The following is a 26,671-nucleotide window of genomic DNA, read 5'->3' as shown; positions in this document are numbered from 1 at the left end:
ACTAGTACTTGTGCTTGGAGAAGGTGTAGTCTCAGTAGTTGAGTACGGATAAGGACTTGTTGGAAGGGTACTTGTCACAGGTGAGGTAGTAACTACAGGATTACCATAAATCCAAGTGACTGTACTTAAATTTTCCAGGTGGATATTCTTGCTAGTAAGTTGAATAGTTAGTGTCTGCCAGAAAAGAGGAGAAAGGGGGCATTTTAGTAATTCTTAAGCATCACATTTAAATCACACCTCATATCATACCGAAACAGGAAATCAGTGAGCAAGAGAAGGCATCAACATACCTTTGGAGTCTGCCAGCTAAGTGCGGTGATACTCAAATCCCCGTGCTGAAAACTCTTTAATGCCTGAGTCAGAACCACATGGTTCACAATTCTCAGAGCTTTGTTCAAAGTAGACGTTTGCAGAGCCCTCTTTCCTCTACGATTAGATAGCATCCTTTCTGAGCCCCTGGTGATGTAGTGGGTTAAGCATAATTGGAAGGTTTGTTACTCAAACCTACCAGTAAAGACTGCAGCCTTGGAAACACTGGAGCAGTTCTTTGCCCTACTGGGTAAAAATGAGTCAAAATGAACTGCATAAAGTCATGCTGAGAATAGATCAGTGGGGATTAATTTTATAAGACAATGTGTGGGAATGATTTTAAGAAACAATGTAAATGAAGAAAAGCGTGAAACACAATGTATATAAATATTGTATGCAAATCAATATAAAATGAAATGTTTAAAAAATCAACTGTACAGCCGTGCGTTTGGGTTGGTTTTTAATGGGCTGCCAGCATATTTTTCACTAAACCAAACACCGGTTCACGGCACATAATCCAGAGAAAACCACTGCGCCATAGTTTTCTTCAAAGAATATATTTAAAGTTTCTCTAAATCAGGCTCAATTGCATGAAATGGAACTTTTAACTCCTATGGTCCAAGGAAAATGGTTTTGAAATAAAGAGCTAGAAGGCACACTGTTGTTTTTCCCATCAAATCAGAACCAAGCCACAGTTGACCCTCCAGGGGGTCTTTGGGGGCTGAAATTGCACCAGAGGAAATTGCTCATCTTTCTTACGTGGAGCAGCTGGTGGATTTGAACTGCAAGCCTTTGGGTTGGCAGCATAGTTCCTTACCACCAGGCTTCCTTGAAGATGTATATAGAGAGGCTCTATTTGAATGCCTAAAAGGGCTAGTTTCCAAAATCCAAATAGCAAAGCATCCTTGTAGGGTTTTCCTTTAAAAAAAATCACTATAATTATGCATTTTCCATTTCTTAGACCATCTCCCATGGGCCAGTGAATCCATATTTCTGATCAATCTCTTGTTCCAACCTGGGATTCTCTTCTCTGTGGGTATTCTTGGTAATCCTATCAGTAAATGATCTTCCAAATTTCTGTTTTGTAGACGTTGTCTGGCCTAGTAAGGTCATTGGGGGCAGATCCTTCCATAGGGCTTACTATTGGAGAGTTTTATTTTACTAAAACTCAAACTCACTGACATCAAGTTGATTCCAAAGCATTAGGTTATAAATCTCTATGAGATGAGATTGCCCATTGTCTCCCTTTGAATGCCCAGGAGATCTGAACTGCTGCATCACGGCCTTTTGGCGAACAGTGCACCATGCTATTGACTGTGTCACCACCCCTCTTTCCACCACCAGTGGGACAAATTAATTTGGTTATTACCACAGTTTACTGACAATTATCACCAAGCCATGTTGCTGTACTTGTCTACGAGTCAGTTACAGCTCACAGCAACTACATACAGCAGATCAATACATTATGGCTCCGTGCAATCGCTGCTCTTTCTGAGCTCTCTGTTGCAATCTCTGTGTCAGGCTATCTCGTTGAGAGTCTTCCTCCTTTTTGTTAACTCTCTGCTTAACGAAGCATGATGTCCTTTTCCAGGCCAGCCCCTTCTGATAAGGTTAAGTCCTGATAGATTCTCTCCATCCTCATGTCTAATTTATGTTGTTGTTATTGTTTGGTGCCAGTGACTTAAGTACAATTCATAGCAACTCTATGAATGACATCTGAGCCCTGTTCAGAACTGCACCATCCTTATCATCTTTTATCATCATCTTCATTTGATCCCCTTGTCACATTGTATCAGTCCATCTTGTTGAGGCTCATTCTCTCTTTCACTGACCCTCCACTCTTCCAAGCATGATGTCCTTTTCTAAGGAACAGCCCCTCCTAACAATATGCTCAAAATATATGAGGTGAGGCTTCACCATCCTTGCCTCAAAGGAGCAATCTGGCTGCACTTTCACCAGACTGACTGTTTTTTATTTTGATAGTCCATGGGATATTCAGTACTCTCCTCTAACAGTACAACTCAAAGGTACTGATTCTTCTTCTTCATCCTTGTTCACTGTTCAGCTCACAGATGCATAGCAGGTGACGGGGAAAACCATGACTTGAATCAGACACTTTAGTTTTTAATCTGGGATCGTTGCTCTTCATGACTTTGGAGAGGTCTCTAACAACAAATTTTCCCCATAGTAAGATGAAATCACTGAGCGTTTCAATCTTTTCTCCATCTAGCATGCTGTTGCCTATTGGTCCTGTGGCGAGGATTTTTATTTTCTTGATTTTGAGATGTAATACATAATGAAGGCTTGATGTTCTGGGAAGCACCTCAAGTCCTTTGTTTTCAGCAAACAAAATTGTGCCATCTGTATAATGTCTGTTGTTCTCTCTCCAATCTAGATGCCACCTCCTTCTTTACAAAGTCCAGTTTCTCGAATAATTTGCTCAGCATACAGCTTGAATAGGTATGGAGAAAGGATCTAGCCCTGATACAAATCTTTCTTGACTTTAAACCATGTAGTGTTCTCTTGCTCTGTTCAGACAACTGCTTCTTGGTCTAGGTATAGATTTTGTATGAGCATAATTAAGTGTTCTGGAATTTCTATTCTCAAAGTTGATCATAGTTTGTAATGATCCACACAGTCAAATGCTTTCACATAGTCAATAAAATACAAGTATATATTCTTCTGGTATTCTCTGTTTTCAGCCAAGATTCATCTGACATCAGCAATAATATCCCTGGTGCCATGGCCTCTTTAAAGCCCAGTTTGAATTTGTGGCAGTTCTATGTCAATGTACTGTTCTAGCTGTTTTTGAATGATCTTTAGCAGTATATTCTCCAGTATTTTGTTTGCATGTGATTTTAATGATATTGTTTGGAATGGGAATAAATTGCTTCCATTCAATTGACCAGGTAGCTGTCTTCCAAATTTCCTGTCACAGACTGATGAGTACATCAAGACTATACCTTTTAGTTGAAACATGTCAACTGGTGTCTCATCAATTCTTAGGGCCTTTATTATTGTCAATGCCTGCAACGCCACTTGAACCTCTTCCCTTGTCACGGCCGGCCCTTTTATCATGTGCTACTACCTGAAATAGTTCAGTGTTGACCAATTCTTTCTGTATGACCCTGCATGTTCCTTCCATCTTCTTTTGATGCTTTCTAGATCATTCAAGATTTTTCCAGGCCCATACAGCCTACAGTCCTCCTTGAAATCTATAAGATGCACTAATTTGGCTAAAAGTAAGAGTAATTTTATAAAGAATAGGAGAAATATGCCACAAATTTGGTAACTGATTCTTTTCTTTGTTTAGATCTGCATGGGAAATGTCTATGCTTGGTATGGCCGGAACATCCATCCTTAATGCCCAGCGTGATTTCTTTGGGGTACACAAGAGAGGACCTCATCAGAACAATGATTCTTGATCCCCAGAGCACATGAAGAGGACCATGGATTCTGGACAAGTTTTGGGGACTATATCAATTACACATGTCTCTAACATTTCCAAGATAAGTAAAAATGTTCATTGATTTGGCATTGAGTGGCACTGACTTGGCAAAAAACAAACAAATACAAACAAAACAAGAAAAACTCTAACGCCCCCAAAAAAATCGTGAAAGAAGCTATGCCATTTATTAAAGACATACCTGATTGTATGAGTCACTGGTGAAGTTTGTCTCTGTGAATTGTTGGGTGCCATGAGTGATACTGACTTCTGTCACGTAGGCAGCACTCAACCCCCAGATTTTAATATATCCAACCTTCAGCTGATTCACACTACTCAGATAGCTATTGTGAAGGGTCTGGATCTGTAAGGTATCCTATAAAAAATTTTGAGAGAAGGGGGAAAAAATAGACTCCATCTGTTAAAGATATAAAATTATAAGAAAACCCAAATAATTTTGCTGTACTGATATGCTGGTATTTCATAAACACTTCATGGGGACGTACTTGCTAAGCACACTTAAAAAATTATTATTATTAATTTTAATGAAAATTTACAGAGACTCTGGAATTCCATTTATTCATTGTTGCACTTTTCTCCCTGCCCACCTCTCTCCCCCAGTACACTCTTCTATTTGAAAAGTAAAAGAAAAATTATTTCATTGTTTTACAATCCCTCCCCTCAAATCCACTCCACTATGCAGCCTTTGTTCTGGACTCCTGTCATGACAATAATATTTAATCACATATCCCTTTTAAATCGTTTTCTCCCTCATCTGTTTCAATGCAGTATACATTATTGAACCCATCTTTCTCAGTCTACCCCCAACACCGATGTCAGTCCTGTTTTACAACAGTGGCACCATGCAGTATTTGTCCCTGTGTGACTGAGATACTTTACTCAGCATAATGTCCTCCAGGGTCACCCATTTTGAATTATATTGCATGAGTTCCTTGTTTATCAATCTGAGCACACTTTTAACAAATATTGTCAAGAAGTATATGAGCCTGGTTTATGAAAGCCACTTTTCCTATGTCATTGCTAATTTTAACAGTGATTTTTTTCCTAACAGCTAAGGAAAGAGAGGATCTGGTGGAGGATGTGGGTAAATGACAAGGCTTAAATCATGTGAAGTCCATGTGCTTCACACCATGTGGCCTATTACAGAGCATGCAAACAATTCTTAGCCTCAGGGCACCCTGCAACAAATATAAGAACTTGTCTAAACCATGAACTGCTTAGAGATCAGTAAAAACCTCAGACCTATTGCTGTGGAGTCAGTTCCAACTTCCAGCGATCCTACAGGACCAAGTGGAACCGCACCTCAGGGTTCCTAAGACTGCAATCGCTATGGACAGAGATAATACAGCTGTTTCCTAAAAGACAACTGGTGGAGTAAAAGTGTTGGCCTTTGAAGGGCTTTTAAATGCGTAACCACTGCACCCACAGCTCTCCTCCTGCCTTGTATTAACTAACACAAGTGTTTAAATCCTGGGAGAGCCATCCTGAGGTGTTAGTGATTAAGCTCTAAATGAAACCCACAGGGAATATCTGTCATGGGTGTTCAGAGAAAGGAAGAGTCCTCTGAGAAGAACAAAGACCTCCAGAAGGCTTCGAGATCAAAACACTGGGGGAACATGTTCATAAACATGCTGCATGCTTGCCAAGGGGTGAGAGAACATTTTCTGACAGATGGCATTCTGGCAGCTAAATGCCGTCTCCTGCATGAGAATGCTACATAACCCTTATGCTAATGGCAATTGATCTTAATTATAATGGGCAGCAAAGCCAGGAACCAACTCTTGGCAACACTTCAGGATGGAGTAAAATGGTCCGCAGGCTTCCAGGGCTGCAAATCTTTACAGGATCAGACCACCGTAACTTAACCGCCAAAGCTTGCCTCCACAGAGGGCTGGTGGGCTCCGACCACCCAACTTCTGGTTAGCAGCGGGGTATTTTAACCACTATGTCAACAGGGCCCCATTAGAGGCTGAATGAGTCTCCCGTTAAGAAGTGGGAGAATACGTAGACAGAGCTGATCGGCAATGAGGAACTTGCGGCTAAGGAGCCCTGATAGCATAATGGTTAAAGAATCCAGCTGCCAGCCCAAAGGTTGGTGGCTTGAAACTCCTTGGTATTCTACACAGGAAAGACAAGGCAGTCCGCTTCTGTAAAGACTAGCAGCCGCAGAAAGTGTATAAATCGTTCCGCCAGCTTGCTCCAAACAAGAATATCCTCAGTGGCCGTGTGTCGGGGTTTAATGTATAGCCCAAGAGCTTTGGTGGTGCAGTGATCGAGGACTCAGGTACTCGGCAAAAGGTTGGCAGTTCGAACTCACCCAGTGGTTTGTTGGGAAAAGAAAAAGACCTGATGATTTGTTCTTGTAAAATCCTACGGGGCAGGTCTACCATCACATGGGTCTGCTATGAGCTGAAATAAACTCAACAGCCCACAAACATAGTACTAGTGTCATTGAGCAGATTGATGTTGTTAGGTGCTGTTGAGTCAAGTACGAGTCTTAGAGACCCTATGAACTACAGATGTGAACCTTGTCTATCCTGTGCCATCCTCCTCATCTCAGACACACTTGAGCCCATTACTGCTGTCAATGCATCCCACTGAGGGTCTTCTTCTCTTTCACGACCCTCCGCACCTTTCCTAGAATGGTGTCCCTTCCCAAGGAATAACCTCTTCTAGTAACATGCCCAAGTACGTGAGATGAAGTTTCACCATCCTTGCCTCCAAGAAGCGCTCTTGTACTTTTTCTAAGACACACCAGATTGTTCTGTTGGCAGTCCATGGGATATTCAGTGCTCTTCTCCAACCTACAACTCAAAGGCATCAATGCTTCTTCAGTTATCTTTATGCATCATCCAGCTCTCAGACACATAGCAAGTGATTGAAAAGACCATGGCCTGATCAGGCACACCTTAGTCCTCAAACTGGCGTCATTGTTCCCTGGTAATTTGGAGAGATCCCTGACAGTTGGCTTTCCCAATGTCATACGTCTCCTGGTCTCATGGCTGCTGGCACCAAGAGATCTAAGTAAGATGAAGTTGAACAATTCAATTCAGATTGCTCATGAGTCTTCCTTTGATCCTGATGCCGCATTCTTCTTCAGAGAGTCTAACTTCTCAAATAATTTTTTTCCGCATACAGAGTGAATAGGTATGGAGAGATGAGTCAACCATGACGCATAACTCTCTTGATTTTAAATAATGCAGTATTCCCTTGCTCATTCAGACAACGGCTTCTTGGTCTGGGAATAGGTTTTGTATTAGCATAATTGAGTGTTCTGGGATTCCCATTCTTCTCTTTCTTAGCCATAGTTTGTTATAATATACGCAGTCAAATGCTTTTGCATAGTCAGTAAAACACAGATAGTTATTTTTGTGGTATTTTCTCCTTCTCGTAAAGATCCGTCTGACATCAGCAATGGTATCCTGCTGCCACCGCCTCTCTTAAAGCGGTTTGAACTTCTGGAAGTTCTCTGTCAATATACTGCTCTATCCATTTGTTCTTTATAATCCTCAGAAGTATTTAACTTGCATGTGATATTAATAATTGTTCAATACTTTCCACATTATGTTGGATCACCCTTCTTAGGGAACAGATATGGACCTCTTCCAGTCACTTGTCCTCCTAATTTTCTGGCAAAGACTGGTAGGTGTGTCTAGGGCATCACGTGTTCTCTGAAGCACATCCGTACATCAGTTCCTGGGGCCTTCAATTTCTGCCAGTGTCTTCAGTTCAGCTTCAACTTCTTCCTTCGTTACCACTGGCTTTTGTTCATATGTTACTTTCTGAAGCTTTTCAGTGTTAACCATTTCTTCTATGTATTCCTTCCATCTTCTTTTGATGCTTCCTGGATCATTCAAGATTTTGCCCACAGCATCTCTCAGTATTGCTGCTTGAGGCTTGAATTTGTTTTTCAGTACTGGGGAGAAGGAGTTCTAAAATGGAATGAAATCATCTTACCTGAGCTGCTGCAAAGTTTGCCAAGAAATAGTTTCCATTTTCATAGGTATCTGCAATCACATTAGAAGGAAAAAGGAACCAATTAGCCATTGCTTCAATGGTGGCCCAACCCCCAGCGCTGTCAGAAAAGAACACACTGACTAGAACAATCATTGCCCACCTGGGAGCCACAGAGGATGGTCGTTGAGGGAAGGCTCCACCATGGGTCTGTGTAGGGCCAGGTACGTGGGAGGAGGTGGCTCAGGGTGAATTAGGAGGTTATCATGCAGGAAAGCACCATAAATGGCCTTCCCAGGGAGCACTTGGGGAAAGGTGGCCAACTCCTCAGACACTCATCTCCCACTGAGTTACACTCAACATATGGTGTTTATGAGAGTGTGAAGGAGACCAGACGTCTACCATTATGCTAAGGGAAAACAAACAGACTCACAATGAAATGTGAGCTACTGGGACAATAAAATTGTAAATGTTAATTAATTCAAAGGCCAGAGACACTATGTAGATGAAGTAACAAGAGTGACTGCTTAGTACTGGTCCTATTCTCTCTCTCTCTCTCTTTGTTTTTAGATAAAAATATAAGACCTTCAGAATGAAAACAAATTTGCACTGGACTTCATGGAGTCTTCAGTGTATGGTTGTTCAGAGGAAAGTTCAAGGTCAATCTCCCCAGGGGTTCTGGGTGCAATTGAACTTCCCACCTTTTGGTTAGCAGTCCTGCACTTACCTCTTTGTGCCGCTCAAGAAAACAAACAAGCCAACAAGATCAGTCAGCAGCCCCAACAGCAAACCCACTTCCACTGTGCTCGCCGTGGCACCACGACGCCGGGGCTGACCACAGCTGACCACAACGCTGTAGCTAACCACAGTTCACCACAACACCGCAGCTCGCCACCACGCTGCAGGACAGAGCAGCACTGCCCATCTCTCTCTTGCAGTGGCTGGGGGTTCAAGCCATAGTCTTTCCACTGGGCAGCACTCCAGCAGGGCCACCCTGGGGTGCCACGTGTAAGAGGACAATTATGCAACAACTTTACTAACATCTCTCCTCATTAAGGAGCCTTGTTGGCATAGAGCATTATGAGCTGGACTGTTAAGTAAAAGGCCAATGGTTCTAATCTACCCACAGTTCCACAGGAGACAGATGGGCAGTCCTCCTCTAGAAATGGACAGCCTTTGGAAATCAAAGGTGGGTGTCCATGAGTCATCACTAAGCCTGGTATTTCGGGTTCACTCCTCGGTAACAATGACAGACATGAGGGAGGTTTTCTGTTCACACGGATTGCACACTGAGGTTCGCACAACGGGTCTCCTGGGACGGGGCAAGGAGTCTGGAACATTCTCCTTTACTCACTTATGCTTTGTCCATCATCCCAGAACAACTGGCCATGAGCTTTCCCATCGCTGTCCAAGGCAACCGTCAATCCCATGAAATTCTGTCGACTGTCAGAAAAATCAAAGTTATATTTCTCTAGACTGTAGGCTGTGAGCTTGAAGAGGGCAAATTCTGTGGAAAACGCTGCCTATCCACAAAAAAGGAATGCAAGAAATCTACGCAAAAATCCCAAGGTAAAAGGAGTGCCTATGTAAGACGCCTAGAGGTTAGTGAAAAAAAATTATAAAATTTAATGAAACATTTGGCACAATTTCACCTTTCAAAAACCAAGGATACAATCTAATTATGAAGTGAGCAGAGGACATAATCATTCTCAATTGTTGTTGTTGTTATGTGTCATTGAGATGATTCCAACTCATAGTGACCCTGTGTACAGTAGCTCAGAACTCTGCTCTATCCTGAGCCAGCCTCGCTGTCTCGGACACACTCACCCCCACTACCCCAGTCACTACATCAATCCATCTCATCCAGGGCCTTCCTCTCCTGCGCTGTCCCTCCACCCTCCCAAGCATGACGTCCCTCTCCAAGGACTGATCCCTCCTAACAACATGTCCAAAGTATGTCAGATTGGAGCTTCAAAATCCATGCCTTCAAAGAGTAGCTTGGTTTCACCCTCTCTAGGACAGATCTGTTTGTTCTCTTAGCAGTCCACAGTACATTAGCAATTAGAGAGATGCAAATCAAAATAGCAATGAGCTATCATTTCACCCAGCAACAACAGCAAAGTTCATTAGGTTCAATAGCTGTGAACAGAAAATGCTGGTGAGGTTGTGGGGAGAATGAGACCTTCATATGCTGCTGGTGGAACTAAAAAGGGGTTCAAGTTTAGGGCTCTCTTAAAAAGCTGCAAATAGAAAGACCATTTGGTGCAGCTATTCCACTCTCACAGCTTACTGTCACGTGATCTTCCTCTCCTGTACTGACCCTCCACCCATCCAAGCATGATGTCCTTCTTCAAGGACTGGTCCCTCCTGACAACATACTCAAAGTATGGGAGATGGAGTTTCATAACTTGCCTCTGAGGAACAGCCCTGTTTCACCCCATTCCAGGACAGACCTATTAGTTCTCTTGGTGGTCCATGTTCTGGTCAATACTCTTCTCCATTGTCTGTTGTTGTGAGGTGCTGTCAGTTCAGTTCTGACTCACAGCGACCCCACATTCAATAGAACAAACTACTGCCCAGCCCTGCAGTATCCTCACAGCCACTGGTGCAGCTGCTATGTCGGTCCAGCTCATTGAAATTCTTCATCTTTTACTAATGTTTTTGTCGTTAAGTGTTGCTGAGTCAACTGTGACTCACAGCAACCCTGTGAACAACAGATTGAAACCTCCCCCTCTCCTGTAACATGGCCATGACTGTAACCATGGAATTGCTAGTACATGGGGAATAGATACACATAACGCTATTCTCAGAGAACCTTTGCTCCAGATGTTTGGCATAGCCTTACAGAGAAGATTCTCTCAAGACTGACTTTAGGAACTTGTGGTGTCTCAGATTATCCTGTTCGAAATAAAACCATAGAACCTCTCCGCAACGTGAGAGGGATGTATGCGTCCACACATCCCTGGCAAAGGCAGACTAGACCTCTCTAGGGCTAACTCTTCTTTTCTCACTTACCAGGATGAGTCGCCGTTGGGTTGACTCCCTCCCCTGGGGCCCCGTGTACTCAGAGTATAACTGAGCTCCAGCGGGTGTTCGAGGGTTGGTATTTTGGAAGTTGACCACCAAGACTTTCCTCTGGGGCAACTCTGGGTGGATGTGAGCCTGTGATGTTTCAGCTGGAAGCTGATTATGTCAACTAGACGCCCCACTCCGTGACCATCCTTGACTTGGGGATTGAAGAGGGAGCAGCTGGCTGTCCTCACCTGTACTGCGTGTTGTTGGCAGGCTCCTGCCAGGGCAGGATGTAGCCTCCTCTGACGTGAATGTTGATGTGGTCAAGGGGGGCATCCAAGATCTTGTTGCTTCCTGTTGATTCCTCGCCGGACCCCTGGAAGGGAGAACATGAGCAAGGAGTGGAGACAAGTAAGTAGAAGAAAGTAATACGTGCTCTGTTTCAAGTTCTTGATTGCCAAGCAAGGACCTCTGATGGTGTAATGGGTTACTCAATGGGCTGCTAATTGAAAGGTTGGTGGTTCAAATGCACCGTGTAAAGAGGAGGCAATCACATTTCATTACGATTCACGACTTGGGCACCTGATAGAACACTGCGGTGAGTGGGAATCGACCTGACAGAATGTGGTGAAAGTTAGCATATTCCTGCTGGCCCAAAAAGAAAGCCTGATTCTCAGGTTTGCTGGAAGGTCTAGAAAGTCTGTGGTTTCTCTGCGTTCAATGAAGGAGCTAAAAGAACCCCTGAAGAAGGAGTGGGTGGTGAGGGAGAGAACCAGCGTGAAATGTGTGCTCCAGTTGTCACCATCCACCTTCTCTTTACATAAACTTTTGTTTAGATGAAGTGCCCTGACCACGAGGGCTGGGCAGTGCTGCCCTGGAGGATGTGGCCAGAAGTCAGGAGAAGGCTCTGGCCCCAAAGACCACCTGGCTCCACGTAGAAGAAAAGGTGCATTCTCACCGTGCTGTAGTCATACCAACGGGCCTGCGGGAAGTAGGCAGAAACCTGGACAGTGCCCTGGAAGAGAGAAACCACGGAACATCACGAGCATGCCACCCGACTGGGATTTTAAAAAGGTTTTCAGGGGAATGAGGGTCAGGATGAGGATCTACGTCTGACTTCAAGAGCTGGGATGTTTTGTTTGTGAAAGGCCTAGAAAACTCTTCCACATGCCCCTAGGTGATGACATTCTAAAATGAGGAGTCAAGGGCGATAAAAAGTGACCTAACTGAGCTCTTGAACAAGGAACAGAGGCCTCAAACGTGCTTTGTCTGACAGGTGAAAAGTGGGCAAGTCCTGAGGTAGCACAGATGGTTTGTGATCCTCTGATAACATAAGGCCGCTGATTCAAACTCAGCCGGAAGCACCAGGGAGGAAAGGCCTGGAGATCTGCTGTTACAAGCAGAGCTGCTAAGGTCACCGTCTGGGATTCAGTTCTGCTCTGTCACGCGCGCGGCCACCCTGCGTTGTAGCCATGCTGACTACCGACACCACGAAGCCAGGTGAGGTGGGGTTCCCATTTCTCTCCCCCCACATTCAGTCATGAGACGGAGGATTTCTGCTGGCTGATGGAACTCACACTTTCCAGCACGGGGCTAATGAGGAGGGCGGGACCCAACATGAACTGACGGTCAATGTCCCAGGTATTGCTGTCCCCTGGGAACCTGTAAGGATACAGGAGGACACGTGTTATAGCGCCGGCACACCTCAGTGGTCCACACCCTGCCCTGCTGTGGGGGGAGGAGAAGAGACTCACTCGTGGAGAAGCGGCCGGACCACGGTGCTGCCCTCCACGTGGGCCTGGTGCATCAGCGTGTAGAGGTAGGGCAGCAGGGTGTATCTGGTCTGCAGGACGCGCCTGGAGATGTCCGCAAACGTGGAGTTCCAGGACACGGGGTCTTGTCTCTAAAGGAGAAAGGGAGATATTCACAGGTCCCGTTCCTTCACTCCCTGCACTGGAATCGGCTCACACAGTGCCTTTGCCAGGTATACCTCACCGCGCCCCGGGCTCCCCCTCCAGCCTCCCTCACCTCACCCCCTCAGAAAGTACAGCTTCTGCTTACTCCCCTTTATTACCAATCCCAATGTCCCCACTCGGGTCTGGCTTTGACCCTGTGTGACCACAGAGACAAGGCTCCAGGAAGCAGAGACATGTGGGTGGGCCCGAGCAAAATACTAATTAAACTCCCTTTCGGGCATGGGAGCCTCATCTGTGTACACCTGTTGAAGCTGCACAAACCTCTCTCTTCATGATCCTTCCCACATCCGCCCAGAGATGAGACATGTTAATAATTATCGTTAACTAACTCTACAAACAGATTCATCCTGGAGAGGGTTAAACCAGGCTGCTCCTTGGAGGCAAGGATTCTGGGGCTTCGTCTAACATACTTTGGTCATGTTGTAAGGAGGGACCAGTCCTTGGAGAGGGACATCATGCTTGGGAGGGTGGAGGGACAGCGCAGGAGGGGAAGGCCCTCTGTGAGGTGGATTGATTCAGTGACTGGGGTAATTGGGATGGGAGTGTCAGAGGCAGTGCGATTGGCACAGGACAGAGCAGAGTTTAGGTCTGTTGTACATAGGGTCGCTATGAGTTGCAAGCACATAACAACAACAACAACTAGGGTTATGAGCTATAACGGCACAGTGACTACAGAACGAGCTTGAGCAAGACGGAGACCGTGGAGACGGCTCCAAATAGGACAACGCTCTTCTTGTCCACAGGGTTGCTATGAGTTGTAGTCAACTCAACGGCACCTAACAACCAGGGTCCGTGAGCGGCATAATGTATTGCACGTTGCACTGCTTAAATCCGCCGGTGGCTCTGCGAGAGGAAGCGGAGGAGGACTCTGTTAAGGTGTACAACCTTGGAAACTCCATGGGGGTCCACAGGAGCTGGACTGCACTTGACAGCAATGGGTCCAAGGTTCAGAGATCTTTGGGTCTTCCATCAAAGGAAGGTTCTGGTTCTTTTCATTCTTTCTTGGAAAATAGGATACTCCTGAGGGTGACCACACTTTTTGGCATAATATTGTGCTGGTGGGTCCAAGGAGGAGGCATTTGTCAAACCCACAAGACTACACAGACAAAGAGGAAATCCTAATGTGGACTTCAGTCAATAACAGTGTATCAAAGTTAGCTAATCACTTGTAACAAATAAGCCACAGGGATGTTAACACAACGGGAACCCATTGCCATGGAGCCAGTTCCGATCCATCAGGACTCGAGACTTCTACTTGCAGAAAGCTGAAACAGGATCCACATCTCACACCATACAAAAAAATCAACCCAAGGTGGATCAGAGACCTGGGAGTAAAACCCCAAACCATAACGTTCCTAAGTGACAAACTGGGGTCAAGCTTAGGAGTGCTTGTCCAAGATATAAAGAGACTGCCAAACACAACCAGAAATGCACAATATAAAGAGGATAAAATTGATGCATGGGACCTTCTAAAGATTAAATCCATGTGTGCATCAAAAACTTTTTCCAACAAGGTGAAAGGAAAACCTACAGACTGGGAAGAAACATTTGATAATACCATCTCAGGCAGGAGTCTTATAACAAAAGTTTATAGAATATTCCTGGGCCTCCACAAGAAAAAGACTGATAACCCAATTACAAAATGGGCAAAAGATATGGAAAGAGTTTTCACAGAGGAAGATATTCGAATGGCAAACAGACACATGAAGAAATGCTCCAAATCACAGGCAATAAGAGAGATGCAAATCAAAACCACAATGAGATACCATCTCACTCCAGTAAGAGTGGCAAAGTTTAACAGGGCAGCAAGTAACAGACATTGAAGAGGACGTGGTGCAAAAGGAACTCTTATACATTGTTGGTGGGACTGTAAAATGGTACAACCATTCTGAAAGACAGTTTGGTGCTTCCTCAAAAGGCTGAACACAGAAATTCCATATGACCCAGCTATTTGGAATATACCATGAGAATATGAGAACTGAGGCACAAACTGAGATTTGTACACCAATGTTCATAGCAGCATTATTCACCATCACAAGAACATGGAAACAGCCCAAATGTCCAACCAAAAATGAATGGATTGAGAAATTATGGTACATTCACAGAACGGAATACTATGCAGCAGGCAGGAGTAATAATTGTAAATTATTACCTAACTTGGGAGGAACTGGAGAACATTATGCTGAGTGAACTAACTCAGTCCCACAAGGAGAAATATTGCATAAAACCATTATTGCAGAATGAGCATAAAGATCCAGAAAGAGTAGCAGAGAGATATGTGGATGTACAAGGGGGGAGGGAATTAATCACTGGGTTGTACAGTTTGATGGGGGAGGTGAGGGAAATGGAAAGAATTTTTCTGAATTTGTTTTAGAATTTTGTAAATAAACTAGTGAAAAAAAGAAGTAGACTGCTCTTGCTGTCCTCTGCAGTGTGGTTGGCCAGTTTGAACTGCTGACCTCTCTGTCAGCATACCAGCCCTGTAACCGCTGTGCCACTAGTGCTCCATTTAGAAGATGCCCAGTATCTGCAAAAGACTCAAGCAAGATCCCCACCTCACTCCATATACAAAAACCAAATCAAGGTGGATCATGGACCTAGGACTAAAACCAAGGATTATAAACTTCATTAAAGAAAAGCTTGAAAGAATGCTACAAGTCCTAATCCAACAACATAAACAGTCTTCCAAGTATCCTAAAAAACCTATAACCAGGAGAAGATAAAATAGATGAATGGGACCTTCTAAGAATCAAATCCCTATGCACATCGAAAAACTTCTCTAACAGGGTAAACAGGGAAGACAGAGACTGTGGAAAAATATTTGGTAATGACATATCAGATAAGGGACTTATATCTAGAATTTATAAAATACTTGAGCACCACAACAAGATAAAGGTAAATAATCCAATTGAAAAATGGGCACAGGATATGAACAGACACTTCACCAGAGAAGACATTCAGATGGCTAATAAGCACCTGAAGAAATGTTCAAAATCCCTAGCTCTAAGAGAGATGCAAATCAAAACAACTATGAGATATCACCTCACCCCAGTCAGAAGAGCAAATTTAACAGAACAGCTAGTAACAAATGCTGGCAAGGTTGTGGAGAAACTGGAACCTTTATTCACTGTTGGTAGGAGTGTAATATGGTGCAAACACTGTGGAAGGTGGTATGGCACTTTTTCAAAAAGTTGCTAATAGAGATACCATTTGACCCAGCAATTCCACTACTGGGAATATACCCCAAAGAGACTATAACTGCCACTCAAGCAGATATATGCACACCCATGTTGATCGCGGCTTGGTTCACAATAGCAAGGAGCTGGAAACAACCTAAGTGTCCATGAACAAATGAATGGATAAAGAAGCTGTGGTATATTCACACAATGGAAGACTACGCTGCATTGGAAAACAAGGAACTCATGCAATATTATTCAAAATGGGTGACACTGGAGTACACTATGCTGAGTGAGGTATCTCAGTCACAAAAGGGCAAATACTGCTTGGTACCACTGTTGTAAAACAGGACTGACCTCAGGGTTGGGGGGAGACTGAGAAAAATGGGATAAATAATGTATACTGCACTGAAACAGATGAGGGAGAAAACTGTTTAAAAGGGATATGTGATTAGATATTTTTGTCATGACAGGAGTCCAGAGCGAAGGCTGCATAAAAGAATGGACCTGGGGGGAGGGTTTGTAAAACAATGAAAGAATATATTTTTTTTTTACTTTTCCAAGAAGGTAGTGTACTATGGGGGAGGGTTGGGAGGGGAGAAAAGTGCAACAACGAATGAATGGAAATCCAAAGTCTCTGTAAATTTTCATTGAAATTAATAATAAATGTTTTAAAAAAAGAAGAAGATGCCCATAGGAGGGAACGCATGTGGGTGGGGTGCCACACAGGAACTCCCAGAACTTGGGGTGAGATGCTTCTGCAGCAAACCCCAAGCTGTTCTAAGACACAGCGTGTCAAGGACAGAACAGCGTGATGTGATGGTGTCAACAGCTGTCTCACCCTGGTCCCCATGGTGTTATGGTTCCTGGACAGGGGGTAGAAGGCTCCTAGCTGCATCCAGCGTAGGCACATCTCATATTCCGCGTTTCCAAGGAAGCCACAGACGTCCGCTCCTGTCTGAGAGGTGCAGCGTCAGGTATGAGGGGCTCGTGCAGGCTGCCGGCCCTGAGAGCCAACCGTGGGCTTAGGAGGACCCGTGTCACTTACATATGGTATTCCAAAGAGGCTGAACTCCAGCATTCCTGCAATGAGAAAACACCACTGGGTTGGGCCAAGCAGCATCTGAACAGCGGAAGGTTCCCTGTCAGAGAGCCCTCCTGGTGATAAGGTCTAAACACGCATGCAGACCAGCATCCTCGCTTTGGGGCCTGAGCTCCTGCTGTCCCCGCCACACACTCCCTCTCACCAATGATGGACTTCTTCAGCTGGTCCCACGCAGCCGTGTTCTCTCCCAGCCAGTGGCCTCCCCAGCGGCCAGAGGAGGGGAAGGTGGAGCGAGTGATGACCACGCCTCGCTGCCCTGTCACTTCCTGCACAGCTCTGGGAAGAGGACACAAGGAGGGAACTCAAGTGATGTTACAGACCCCAGGGGACAGCAGCAGCAGCCTCTAAGAAGGTGGTCAGGCTCCTTCTCCACCTGTAATGCACCTTGGCTCCTCAAGGCTTCCAAGAGTTCAGCTGCGGTGTCAGAGCCCAGAACCTGGACTACTGTTTGTGTCCAGCAGCTAACCGGAACCCCAGCCACGTGGATCCACGAGCCACTTCACCAGAGAAAGGGAGGCCATCTCCTCCCTACAGCCACAGAGAGCAATTCAGGATGCTACGGGACAAAACCAGCTTGGTGGCACGGGCTTGGTTTAGATTTTGGCCCACTAGCACCTCTGGGAAGTGGCATGTGGTTGTGTGAACCCCCTCAGTCACCCCCACGGGAGAAGCATGGGGCCGTCTGCGGCTACCGTGGATGACAGCCTTTGGGGCCGAGGCAGCTCTAGAGCCCTGAAGGACAGGTTTCAGCCACATTCTCGGCTGCGCTGCTCCCCTCAGAGTCCCAGTGTGAACGACCTTGCTGCCACGGCCGGGTGTACTCACTCGTAGGTGGGCCTGGTCTGCGCCCAGCCGTACAGGTTGTGCACGTCGTAGTGACGCACCACCGAGCCGTCCGCCAGCACCTGCTGGCTCTCCATGCACAGGGTCTTGCTGCTCAGGCCGCTGTCCCTGGCCTCCAGAGCTGAGGGGAGAGGTCAGCCATAGTCAGAGTGGCCAGAGTAGGATGCACACAGGAAACACCATTTGTTTTCTTCTTTAAATCAACAGCACAGAGCTGGGAGAAGTGCCCCCACTGCCACCCGAATCTACTCCCGCCCAGTGGGGACAGCAGTTCTCGATTCACTATTAGCCTGAACGCTGGGGGTTCTAAGTCAACCATGGGTGCCTCAGAAGAGCTGCAGACAGATTCCACAAGATCACGCCTTCAGGTCCCTGGAATCTAGGCTTCGCCTCTAAGTCCAAAGCCTCTTCATGAAGGATGTTTTCTGTTTGGACGCTGTGCAAATAATTCTGCTGCAACAGGCTAGAGAAGCCGTGAGTCAAAAACACTTGGCACCAGCAGTGATGACAGGGAGCCCCGTGGCATAGTGTTCAACATACTGGGCTGTTAGCCAAAAGGTTAGTGGTTCAAATCCACGAGCTGCTCCATGGGAGAAAGCCAGGCATTCTGCTACCATAAAAATTTATAACCTTGGAATCCTGACAGAATTCGCTGCCTTGATGGCCCTTGAGTTGCATCATCATGGTCCAATCAGGAGCTCCAAACCCTTTTGTGTAATGCCCATCTCTCCCACTAGATGGTGATGTTCCCAAGGGAATAGGCCTCATGTCCTCTAACAGTCTCCTGACCATTAGTCAGTACTTGACCAGCACATGGAACACTGACTGACGTAAAAGAAAGAGAAAGTGAACGAGTGAATTAATGATTGAGTTCTCGAACCGTGGGGAGCACAGCCCATGAGTGTCAGGACACTTGAGTTCTAGATCCCATCGCATAAATGACTGGCTGGCACAGTGCCTGGGCAGGTGGGTTACTTCCTTGTTGGGCCTGCGAAGGGGAGAGAACTGCACCTACTGGGACCTCCTCTATCCCAAGGTCCTGTGCGTCTCTGTTTCTCCTTGCACAGGGTCCAAACAAAGCATCCTTCATGGACAGTCTTTGAACTTAGAGAGAAGCAGGGACTAGGCTTTATTCTCTAATGAAGAGAGAGGAAGGAAGTGGGAAGAGAGAGAGATGGACAGGAAGGCAGGGAGAAAGGTGGAGTGAGGGGAGAGGAAGAGAGATGCAAGGAGAAAGAAGGAGGGAGAAAGGGAGGGTGGGGATGGAGGAAAGGAGATGTGGAGAGAAAAGGAAGAAAGGCGAAAGGGTGAGAAGTGGAGGGAGGCAGGGAGGAGGGCATAGGAGGGTGGATTAAAGTCAGAGAGCTCAGCTGCCAGTCAGATGCACCTGCTCCCGGGGGGGGGGGCGGGGGGCAGCCTCCCCTCAGCAATGTGCCTTTTCCCACCATTCAAGATTCAACGTGCTTCTTCCCACTGTTGAAGGTAGTTTGTTGGGGTTTTGCAGCATTGTGAGTGACCACTGTTCACCTTTTCTTCAGTGGGGGGAGGAAACCTTCGCCCAGGGCGGGGGCATGCTTTGTGACTGACGTACATACCAGGCATGTAGGAGGGATTGTTGAGCATGTTGTCTCTGCAGCTGCTGACAGATCCATCCACGAAGTTTGACGGCTCGTTCATGTCCTGAAGGGAGTGGACAAGGAAGATCCAGGATGTTGAACGCAAGGCCTCTGCTCCAGAGGACACTGAGCTCCAGTGGCGGTGATGCTACAAAGCTTCACGGCAGCTGGGGCTGACTAAGCTGATGACCCGCGGGTCAGTGGTTCAAAACTACCCCTGCTCCACAGTAGAGATGAGAGTCTCCTTCTGTAAAGGCGCATCCCCTCGGAAGCAGCTGGAGGGCGGCTGTGGTCCCGACCAGCTTGACAACACTTGATCAAGTCTTCTAGTTTAATCACTGACACAGACCCAGGTGGACTGCGAGCAAATGTGTGGGCTTCGGGGGAGTCACAAGTATCAGCCAACATGGTTGGATGTTAACCAAGACACAGTCCCTAGGGGATGGTTCTGTCAGCTGGTCACACACACCTTTCTGGCAGGTTGGCCCACCAACAACTGCAGGAGACCTTAGCCAGCCCTCAGCTCCTGGGAGGGGGCGGTGCAACTGATCTGCTCTGTGTACAGAAGTGCTCTTGTGTTTCCCTCCCACTGACTTTGGGATGTGTGGCCTGTGGGGGACACTTCAGGGGCGGATGAGAGGAGCCAGAGGACCACTCCCCTCTTGGGGGCTCAGCAGATTCTCGGTTGGGCTGCTGCCTCTGAGGCAGACTCCTCCTGTTAAGACACACGGGCTCAGAAACCCAGCGGCAGGCTGCCATGAGTTGGAGTGGACTCAACGGTGGCGTGTTTGGTTGGTTTGTGAGACAGTGAGAAGCTTCTCCTGAATGGGCCATAACTCCCACGATGTGAACCACCAACAGTCCCACCCTCACCTCCCCTAACTCCCACCATGGTGTGAAGCAGCAGCAGTCCCACCTTCACCTCTCCTAACTCCCACAATGGTGTGATGGTGTGAACCAGCAGCAGTCCCACCTTCACCTCTCCTAACTCCCACAATGGTGTGATGGTAGGAACCACCAACAGTCCCACCATCACCTCCCCCTAACTCCCATCATGGTGTGAACCACCAGCAGTCCCACCTTCACCTCCCCCTAACTCCCATCATGGTGTGAACCACCAGCAGTCCCACCTTCACCTCCCCCTAACTCCCACCATGGTGCTAGCCAGCAGCCCCACTGGCACTGCCCAGCCCTCCATCTCTAGTGCTCTCTGCTCGGTTCCTCCCAGCGTGGGCCCTTCACTGATTGACAGCTCCCCAAGGGCTGGTCACTAACACTCTCAAAGAGAAGCAGATGATGATACACTTACAAGCCAGAGTCCATCGAACTTCAGGCTCTGCGCCGAGTCCCTCGGGTTTGTGTAGAGCTCTCGGATCTCATTCTTCCACCATAAAACTGTGCAGTTGTGCAAGAAGTCAGGAAATGCCACGTGGGCTCTGTACAGCTGGGAGAGTAAAACGCACTCAGGGTGGGGCTCAGCCTGTCCAGGAAGGGGGCCAGACAAGCAAGGGCAGCTGGGCAGATGCCTGGGCCTTGCACTGGACCTTTGTCTCTCAGCAAGCTCAGGAGTGCTATGGTGCCCCATCCAAGGGACATGAAGAGACCAGACAAGGCTTTGCTTATTCTAGCAGAGGGCCTTGTTTTCCTGAAGGGCTTTGTGAGTTTCCTTTAGTCATAAGGACTGAGGAATTAGCAGTAACTGCCTAACAATTGAACAACAAGGATTTAAGGATTTTTTTGCACTGGCTAGATACATAAAGGCCGCTCAGAGCACAGGAGAGGCCAGCTGTCCTGACTCTGAGGCCTCTCCTCTCTTCAGTGAGGTTTGAAATTTCTGTGACCCATAAACAATTCACCAAACCCCAGTCTGTTGGGAACTTTGCTGAAAATATTCTAGACTTTGGCTCATTGTTTCTCAAGAAACTTTGTCATCCAACAAAACACAGCCCACGAGAGGCTCCATGTAGGGGATTTTCAGGTGTGATTCCTGCTGCACACTTCCATTTAGGACTCACAAAGTAAACGTGTGGTGAATTTTTAGAACAATAAAATTTTAAAAGTTGGTTCATGGATACAAAGGCCAAAGACAATCTACCAGTTGACCAGCAGAAGAATATTAATTCATATGAGGCAAAAGATACGAGTGTCCAGGTGTTTAGGGCAATGTGGTCACTGTACCTTCACCTGAGTCTCTTGGTCCAGGGATCCATCCACATTCACATTGGGCAGATCTGGCCAAGTCTAGAGCAAAACAAAAATCATAAAAACCTGTCATAAAAGTGTTGCGCACACACCAAGGATGCACTTCACCTTGGACTCTAAAGTCTTCTATCTCCAGAGGATGTGTGTGCATTAAAGTGGAAAGGAAGGCCACCTGAGAGAGGGAGAGAAGCTGTTGTCCTTAGTGGCCAAGAAAGGTTGATAAGAAATGATGTCAAATGGAAGGAGTTGAGATCTCTAGTCTAATGCTATATGATTCCAAAGTCTTATCCTAAATCACCGACTACCTTCTCTCTTGTCGTTGTCATTAAGTGCCATCCAGTACAACTCATAGTGACCCTACAAACAAGTCACTGTGACAGGCCATGTCCTTGAAGGTCTTTCTCTTCTATGTTGACCCTCTACCTTTCAAAGCACGATGTCACTTTCCTAGGACCAGCACCCCCTAACAACATGCCAAAAGTGTGAGTCAGAGCTTCACCATCCTTGTCTCCAAGGACCACCCTGGTTTCACTATCTCCAAGACAGACCTGCTTGCTCTCTTGAAAGTCAATGGGGTATTCAATACTCTTCTCCAACATCACCACTCAAAGCATTGATTATTCTTCTGTCATCCTTAGTCAGTGTTCAGCTTTCAGATGCATAGCAAGCAAATGTGAAAACCATGGCTTGGATCAGTCACATCTTGGTCTTTTAATGCACATATTGATTTTCAGAATTCTGGAGCGGTCCCTCACAACATATTTTCCAAATTCAGTGTGTCTTTTGATTTTTTGACTGCTAGTAAGTACCAAGAGTGCTGATTGTTGATCAAAGTAAGACGAAGTTATTTGTAATTTCAATATTTTCATTATCTATCATGATGCTATTTATCAGTCCGGTAGTAAGAATTTCCATCTTCTTGATGTTGAGAAGTAATCCATTTTAAAGGCTGTAGTACTTGATTTTCTGCTGCTAGTGCTTCAAGTCCTCTTCACCTTCAGCAAGCAAGGGTGTGTCATCTGCACAGGACAGCACAGGTTGTTGATGAGTCTTCCTTTGATGCTTATACCACATTCTTCATCAAATTAAGCTTCTCAAATTATTTCTTCAGCATAGAAATTGAATAGGCATGGAGAAAAGATAGAACCCTGACACACACCTTTCTTGATTTTAAACCATGCAGTGTTTCCTTGCTCTGTTTGGGCAATTGCTTCTTGGTCTAAGTATAAATTTTGCATGAGCATAATAAAGTGTTCTGGGATTGCTATTCTTCTCAATGTTAGCCATAATTTGTTGTAATCCACACAGTCAAATGCCTTTGCATAGTCAATGTGTCAATGTAATACAGAAAGACATCCCTCTGGTATTCTCTGATTTTTACCAAGATCCATCTTTCACTAGCAATGATATCGTTGGTGCCACAGCCTTTTCTAAATCTGGTTTGAATTTTTGGCAGTTCTCTGTCAATATATTGTTCTGTTTTAAACAATTTTCAGAAAGATTTTGCTTGCATGTAATATTAGTGATATTGTTCAATAATGTCCACATTCTGTTTGATCACCCTTTTTGGGGAATAAGAATAAATACTGATCCCTACTGGTCAGTTGGACAGGTAGCTGTCCTCAAGATTTCTTGGCACAATCTGGCAAGCACATCTAGGGCTCGATCTGTTTTTTGAAGCCTTATAAAATCCACAGTAAAATCACCAGTTTCATCTGAAACTAGTAGGATATTAACCAAATATATTTCTTCATTGATTACATGCCGAATACTTGTCGAACATTTACAATATGTTAGGTACTATTCTTTACCCATGAAGACAGAAATAATCTCTGTTTTCTAAGGACTCAGAGAGGGTAGGGAAGTGCTTGTGTGTCTGCTGTACTGTCTCAGGGTTATGATGCTCACAGGGAGGAAGAGGAAGAGCTAAATGGGTCCGTTCCTGGAGAAGGATGTTCTACCTGGAGGGAAGACAATTAAAGAGAAGCCATTCGGTGAGATGGTTGACTCCGTGGCTGCAACAATGAGTTCAGAGACAGCAGTGACTGTGGGGATGGGTAGGACCAGGCAGGGGCTGTTCTGTTGTTCATGGACCACTATGAATCGAGACTGACTGAAAGCTCCTAATAACAGTTCTTGAAGTGCAGACTTATTTGGCTAATCTGGGAGGGTAACAGTCAAGGTGCAGTGAACATAAAAAGATGTTGTTTTTAAGTCCTCTTGAGTTGAGTATGACTCATAGTGAACAGATCGGAATCATGTCCTACCCTGTACCATCCTTCACTCTCTGATTCTGAGGAATAGAGAATAGTGAGGTGTATAGAGGACAGAGCTGAGGTTCCCCCTCTAGGGTCAGGGAGTTGGCCTAAAAAGCTGTTCTTCTGTGTCAGAAGCGTGGGGATGAGGACTGTGCTGTCTGAAAGAGGACGAGGTGCCGGAGCCCAGGAATTGAGTCAAATTTGCTGTTGTCATCAGGTTGATTTAGACCCATGGCAACCCCATGAGTGCCAGTAGTTGACAAGACTGCAGACCAAACACTGATACTGGGATAGGACCAGTCACCTTGATATTGTTTTTGATTCACATTCTTACTCTTTCCCAGGATTTACCAAGACCATCTCTTCATTAAGGCACTACAATATTGACTGACCAAGCACCACACCCGCAGCCTTACCTTCCCCCAGACAATGTCATTGCTGCCTGGCCACTTGATGAACACATTGTTTGTCTGTCCCCGGGTGAAGGGGAGATACCCCGTCTCATTGCCAGAAATGGCCGGGTCCTATAAGAAGGGGATTTAAAACACAAAAATAGGAAACAGCACTGAGAACCATCCACCTCAAAATGAGAACAATGAACTTTAATACTAAAGACTGCAGATCATTTCTCTACTTGACATATTACTATTTCCCACTGCTGTCAAGTTGATCCTGACTCGTAGTGACCCAGGAGGACAGTGTAGACCTGCCCCACAGGATTCCAAGACTGTAAATGTCAGAGCAGCAGATTCCTCTTTCTCGCTTAGAGCAACTGGTGTGTATGAGCCACTGCGTTCTCGATTCGGCGCTGAGTGCTTAACTAGTGGGATGATGTTTCAGGTTCCTCAACAGCATATAGGCCCTTAGGAAGGATTTCTTTTAGAGGAAATTAGAACTTACATGAGTAAAAGGAGATGTCCTCTATGTTGTAGAGAATAAGCACCCAAAGGTATGTGAATGAACTCTAAAAAGACTGCAGACATAAAATCACGACCTCACAAGGCAAACTCATTGCCCCACCGGGAGAACCAGCGCATAGCTGACCCTCCAGTGGTTTCGGAAGCTGCACGTTGCATGGGAGGAGATCACTTCTTTCTCTCTTTTGGAGCAGCCTGTGGTTTTGAACTGGCAGAGAGTGTTATATACAGTGATTTGGATAACAGCACAGCTCTCTATAGACCATATCACAAGAGCTCCAAACATGATGTAGCGGAGTGATTTTCCAGTGGGATCATATGTAAAGAAAAGGTCAACTTCTTGATTTTCAAAGAGCATGCCGGTGTCTTCTATCCTGTGGTCTGATTTGTCTATCTGAAGTCAAATCTCCTGTTCACCTCACTCCAGACCAATCCCAATTACTCTCTGTAGTAGATTTCTACTTCACAATTGTTGCAGAAATGATCACCTTGCAAACTACTCTGCTTTATAAGTGTTTTCAGTTGGTTATTTGTCTCCACTAGGATAGAACTTAACTGTACTCACGAGAAACCCATTCATAGACCAAGACGGTATTGTCCTAGCAGAACAATAAAACACTACATAATTTAAAATCGGGAAATATAGGCATTCAAGTTTTATCCTTTCTTAATACCTATTTAATCTGTATGATAAACTCATAATCTGAGAAGCTGAACTATATGAAGAATGTGGCATCAAGAGTGGAGGAAGATGCATCAAGAACCTGTGTCACGGAGACGACACAACATTGCTTATAGAAAGTAAAGAGGATTTGAAACACTTGCTGTAGATAAAACATCTACAGCTTTCAATATGTATTACAGAAAAAACATCAAGAAAAGAAAACTCCTCACCATGGACCAAGAGGCAACATCATGACAAATGGAGAAAAGAGTGAAGTTGCCAATGATCTAATTTTACATAGATTCACACCAACACCCATAGTAGCAGCAATCAAGAAATCAAAAGACCTGTGGCATTGGTGAGGTCAGCTCTCGGGTACCCCTCCCAGGCGCTATAAAGCAATGATGTCAGCTTAAAGACTGAAGTGCGCTGACGCAAGCCACAAATTGCTTTGTATGCACCTGAACATTGGACACCAAGTAAGGATGATAGATCCAACATAGAAACAGTGCCTTTGGAGTCTGGTGTTGAGGGAAAGCACTGAGAATCCCGCAGTGTCGCAGCACGAGTAAATCTGTTTGGAGGAAGTGCAATCAGGGTGCTCCTTAAAGGCGATGATGGTGAAACGCCATCCACACACGCTGGACATGTCGTCAGAAGGAGCTAGTCCTTGGAAAAGACCTTAAGCTGGGAGAGGAGGAGGGTCAGGAAAAAGAGGCAGCCTCTCAGGCAGAGGGACTGACCCAGTGACGAGAAGAACGAGCTTGAGCAGGTCAGAGACTGGGAGGGCAGGGCGGGGCAGGACAAGTTCAGAGTCATTGCCCATCGGGTCACCATGAGTTGCAGAAACTCGATGATACATGACAGTAACAACAACAGGATGCTGTTGTTGTAAGTGCCGTCGAGTCGCAGACGACTCATAGCGACCCTATGAAGGAGAGTCCTCAACGCTTGGGTGTCTCTCATCCTCTCTCCAGGTTCATAGGGTTTCCGGAGGCAAGCTATTACAGAAGTGGCTGCCACTCCTGCTTCCAAGCTTGTTTATTAGGACTAAACATTAAACCATGTCCACACTGCTGTGCAGTCTGGGAAGTAGGCCAAATATCAGGCCGGACTTTAGCATCTACAACAACAGGACAGCAGCCTTACTTTAGAAAAAAGAAGAAAAGGGGG

The 26,671-nt window shown here is 45.7% G+C and overlaps 1 protein-coding gene across 1 annotated transcript in view; it reads right to left on the bottom strand.

Annotated features, from left to right (window-relative positions):
• The window catches only part of MGAM (maltase-glucoamylase (alpha-glucosidase)), a 103,572-nt gene that overhangs the window by 2,533 nt on the left and 74,368 nt on the right, over positions 1-26,671 (bottom strand). The window contains exons 30-44 of the mRNA XM_006887237.1: positions 24,334-24,441; positions 21,636-21,698; positions 20,767-20,901; positions 19,437-19,521; positions 17,824-17,962; positions 17,141-17,274; positions 16,942-16,976; positions 16,735-16,851; positions 12,496-12,644; positions 12,319-12,403; positions 11,700-11,756; positions 10,993-11,117; positions 9,084-9,172; positions 7,733-7,782; positions 3,957-4,130 (exon numbers count right to left, since the gene is read on the bottom strand). Coding sequence (XP_006887299.1) covers positions 3,957-4,130; positions 7,733-7,782; positions 9,084-9,172; positions 10,993-11,117; positions 11,700-11,756; positions 12,319-12,403; positions 12,496-12,644; positions 16,735-16,851; positions 16,942-16,976; positions 17,141-17,274; positions 17,824-17,962; positions 19,437-19,521; positions 20,767-20,901; positions 21,636-21,698; positions 24,334-24,441 — 1,545 coding nt within the window. The remainder of the gene's footprint in view (positions 1-3,956; positions 4,131-7,732; positions 7,783-9,083; positions 9,173-10,992; positions 11,118-11,699; positions 11,757-12,318; positions 12,404-12,495; positions 12,645-16,734; positions 16,852-16,941; positions 16,977-17,140; positions 17,275-17,823; positions 17,963-19,436; positions 19,522-20,766; positions 20,902-21,635; positions 21,699-24,333; positions 24,442-26,671) is intronic.

Source organism: Elephantulus edwardii, unplaced genomic scaffold (assembly GCF_000299155.1).
Source record: "Elephantulus edwardii isolate Elephantulus edwardi_28Jun2011 unplaced genomic scaffold, EleEdw1.0 scaffold00055, whole genome shotgun sequence".
In the NCBI taxonomy this organism is placed as follows: domain Eukaryota; kingdom Metazoa; phylum Chordata; class Mammalia; order Macroscelidea; family Macroscelididae; genus Elephantulus; species Elephantulus edwardii.
This window is presented reverse-complemented; position numbering and strand designations above follow the sequence as displayed.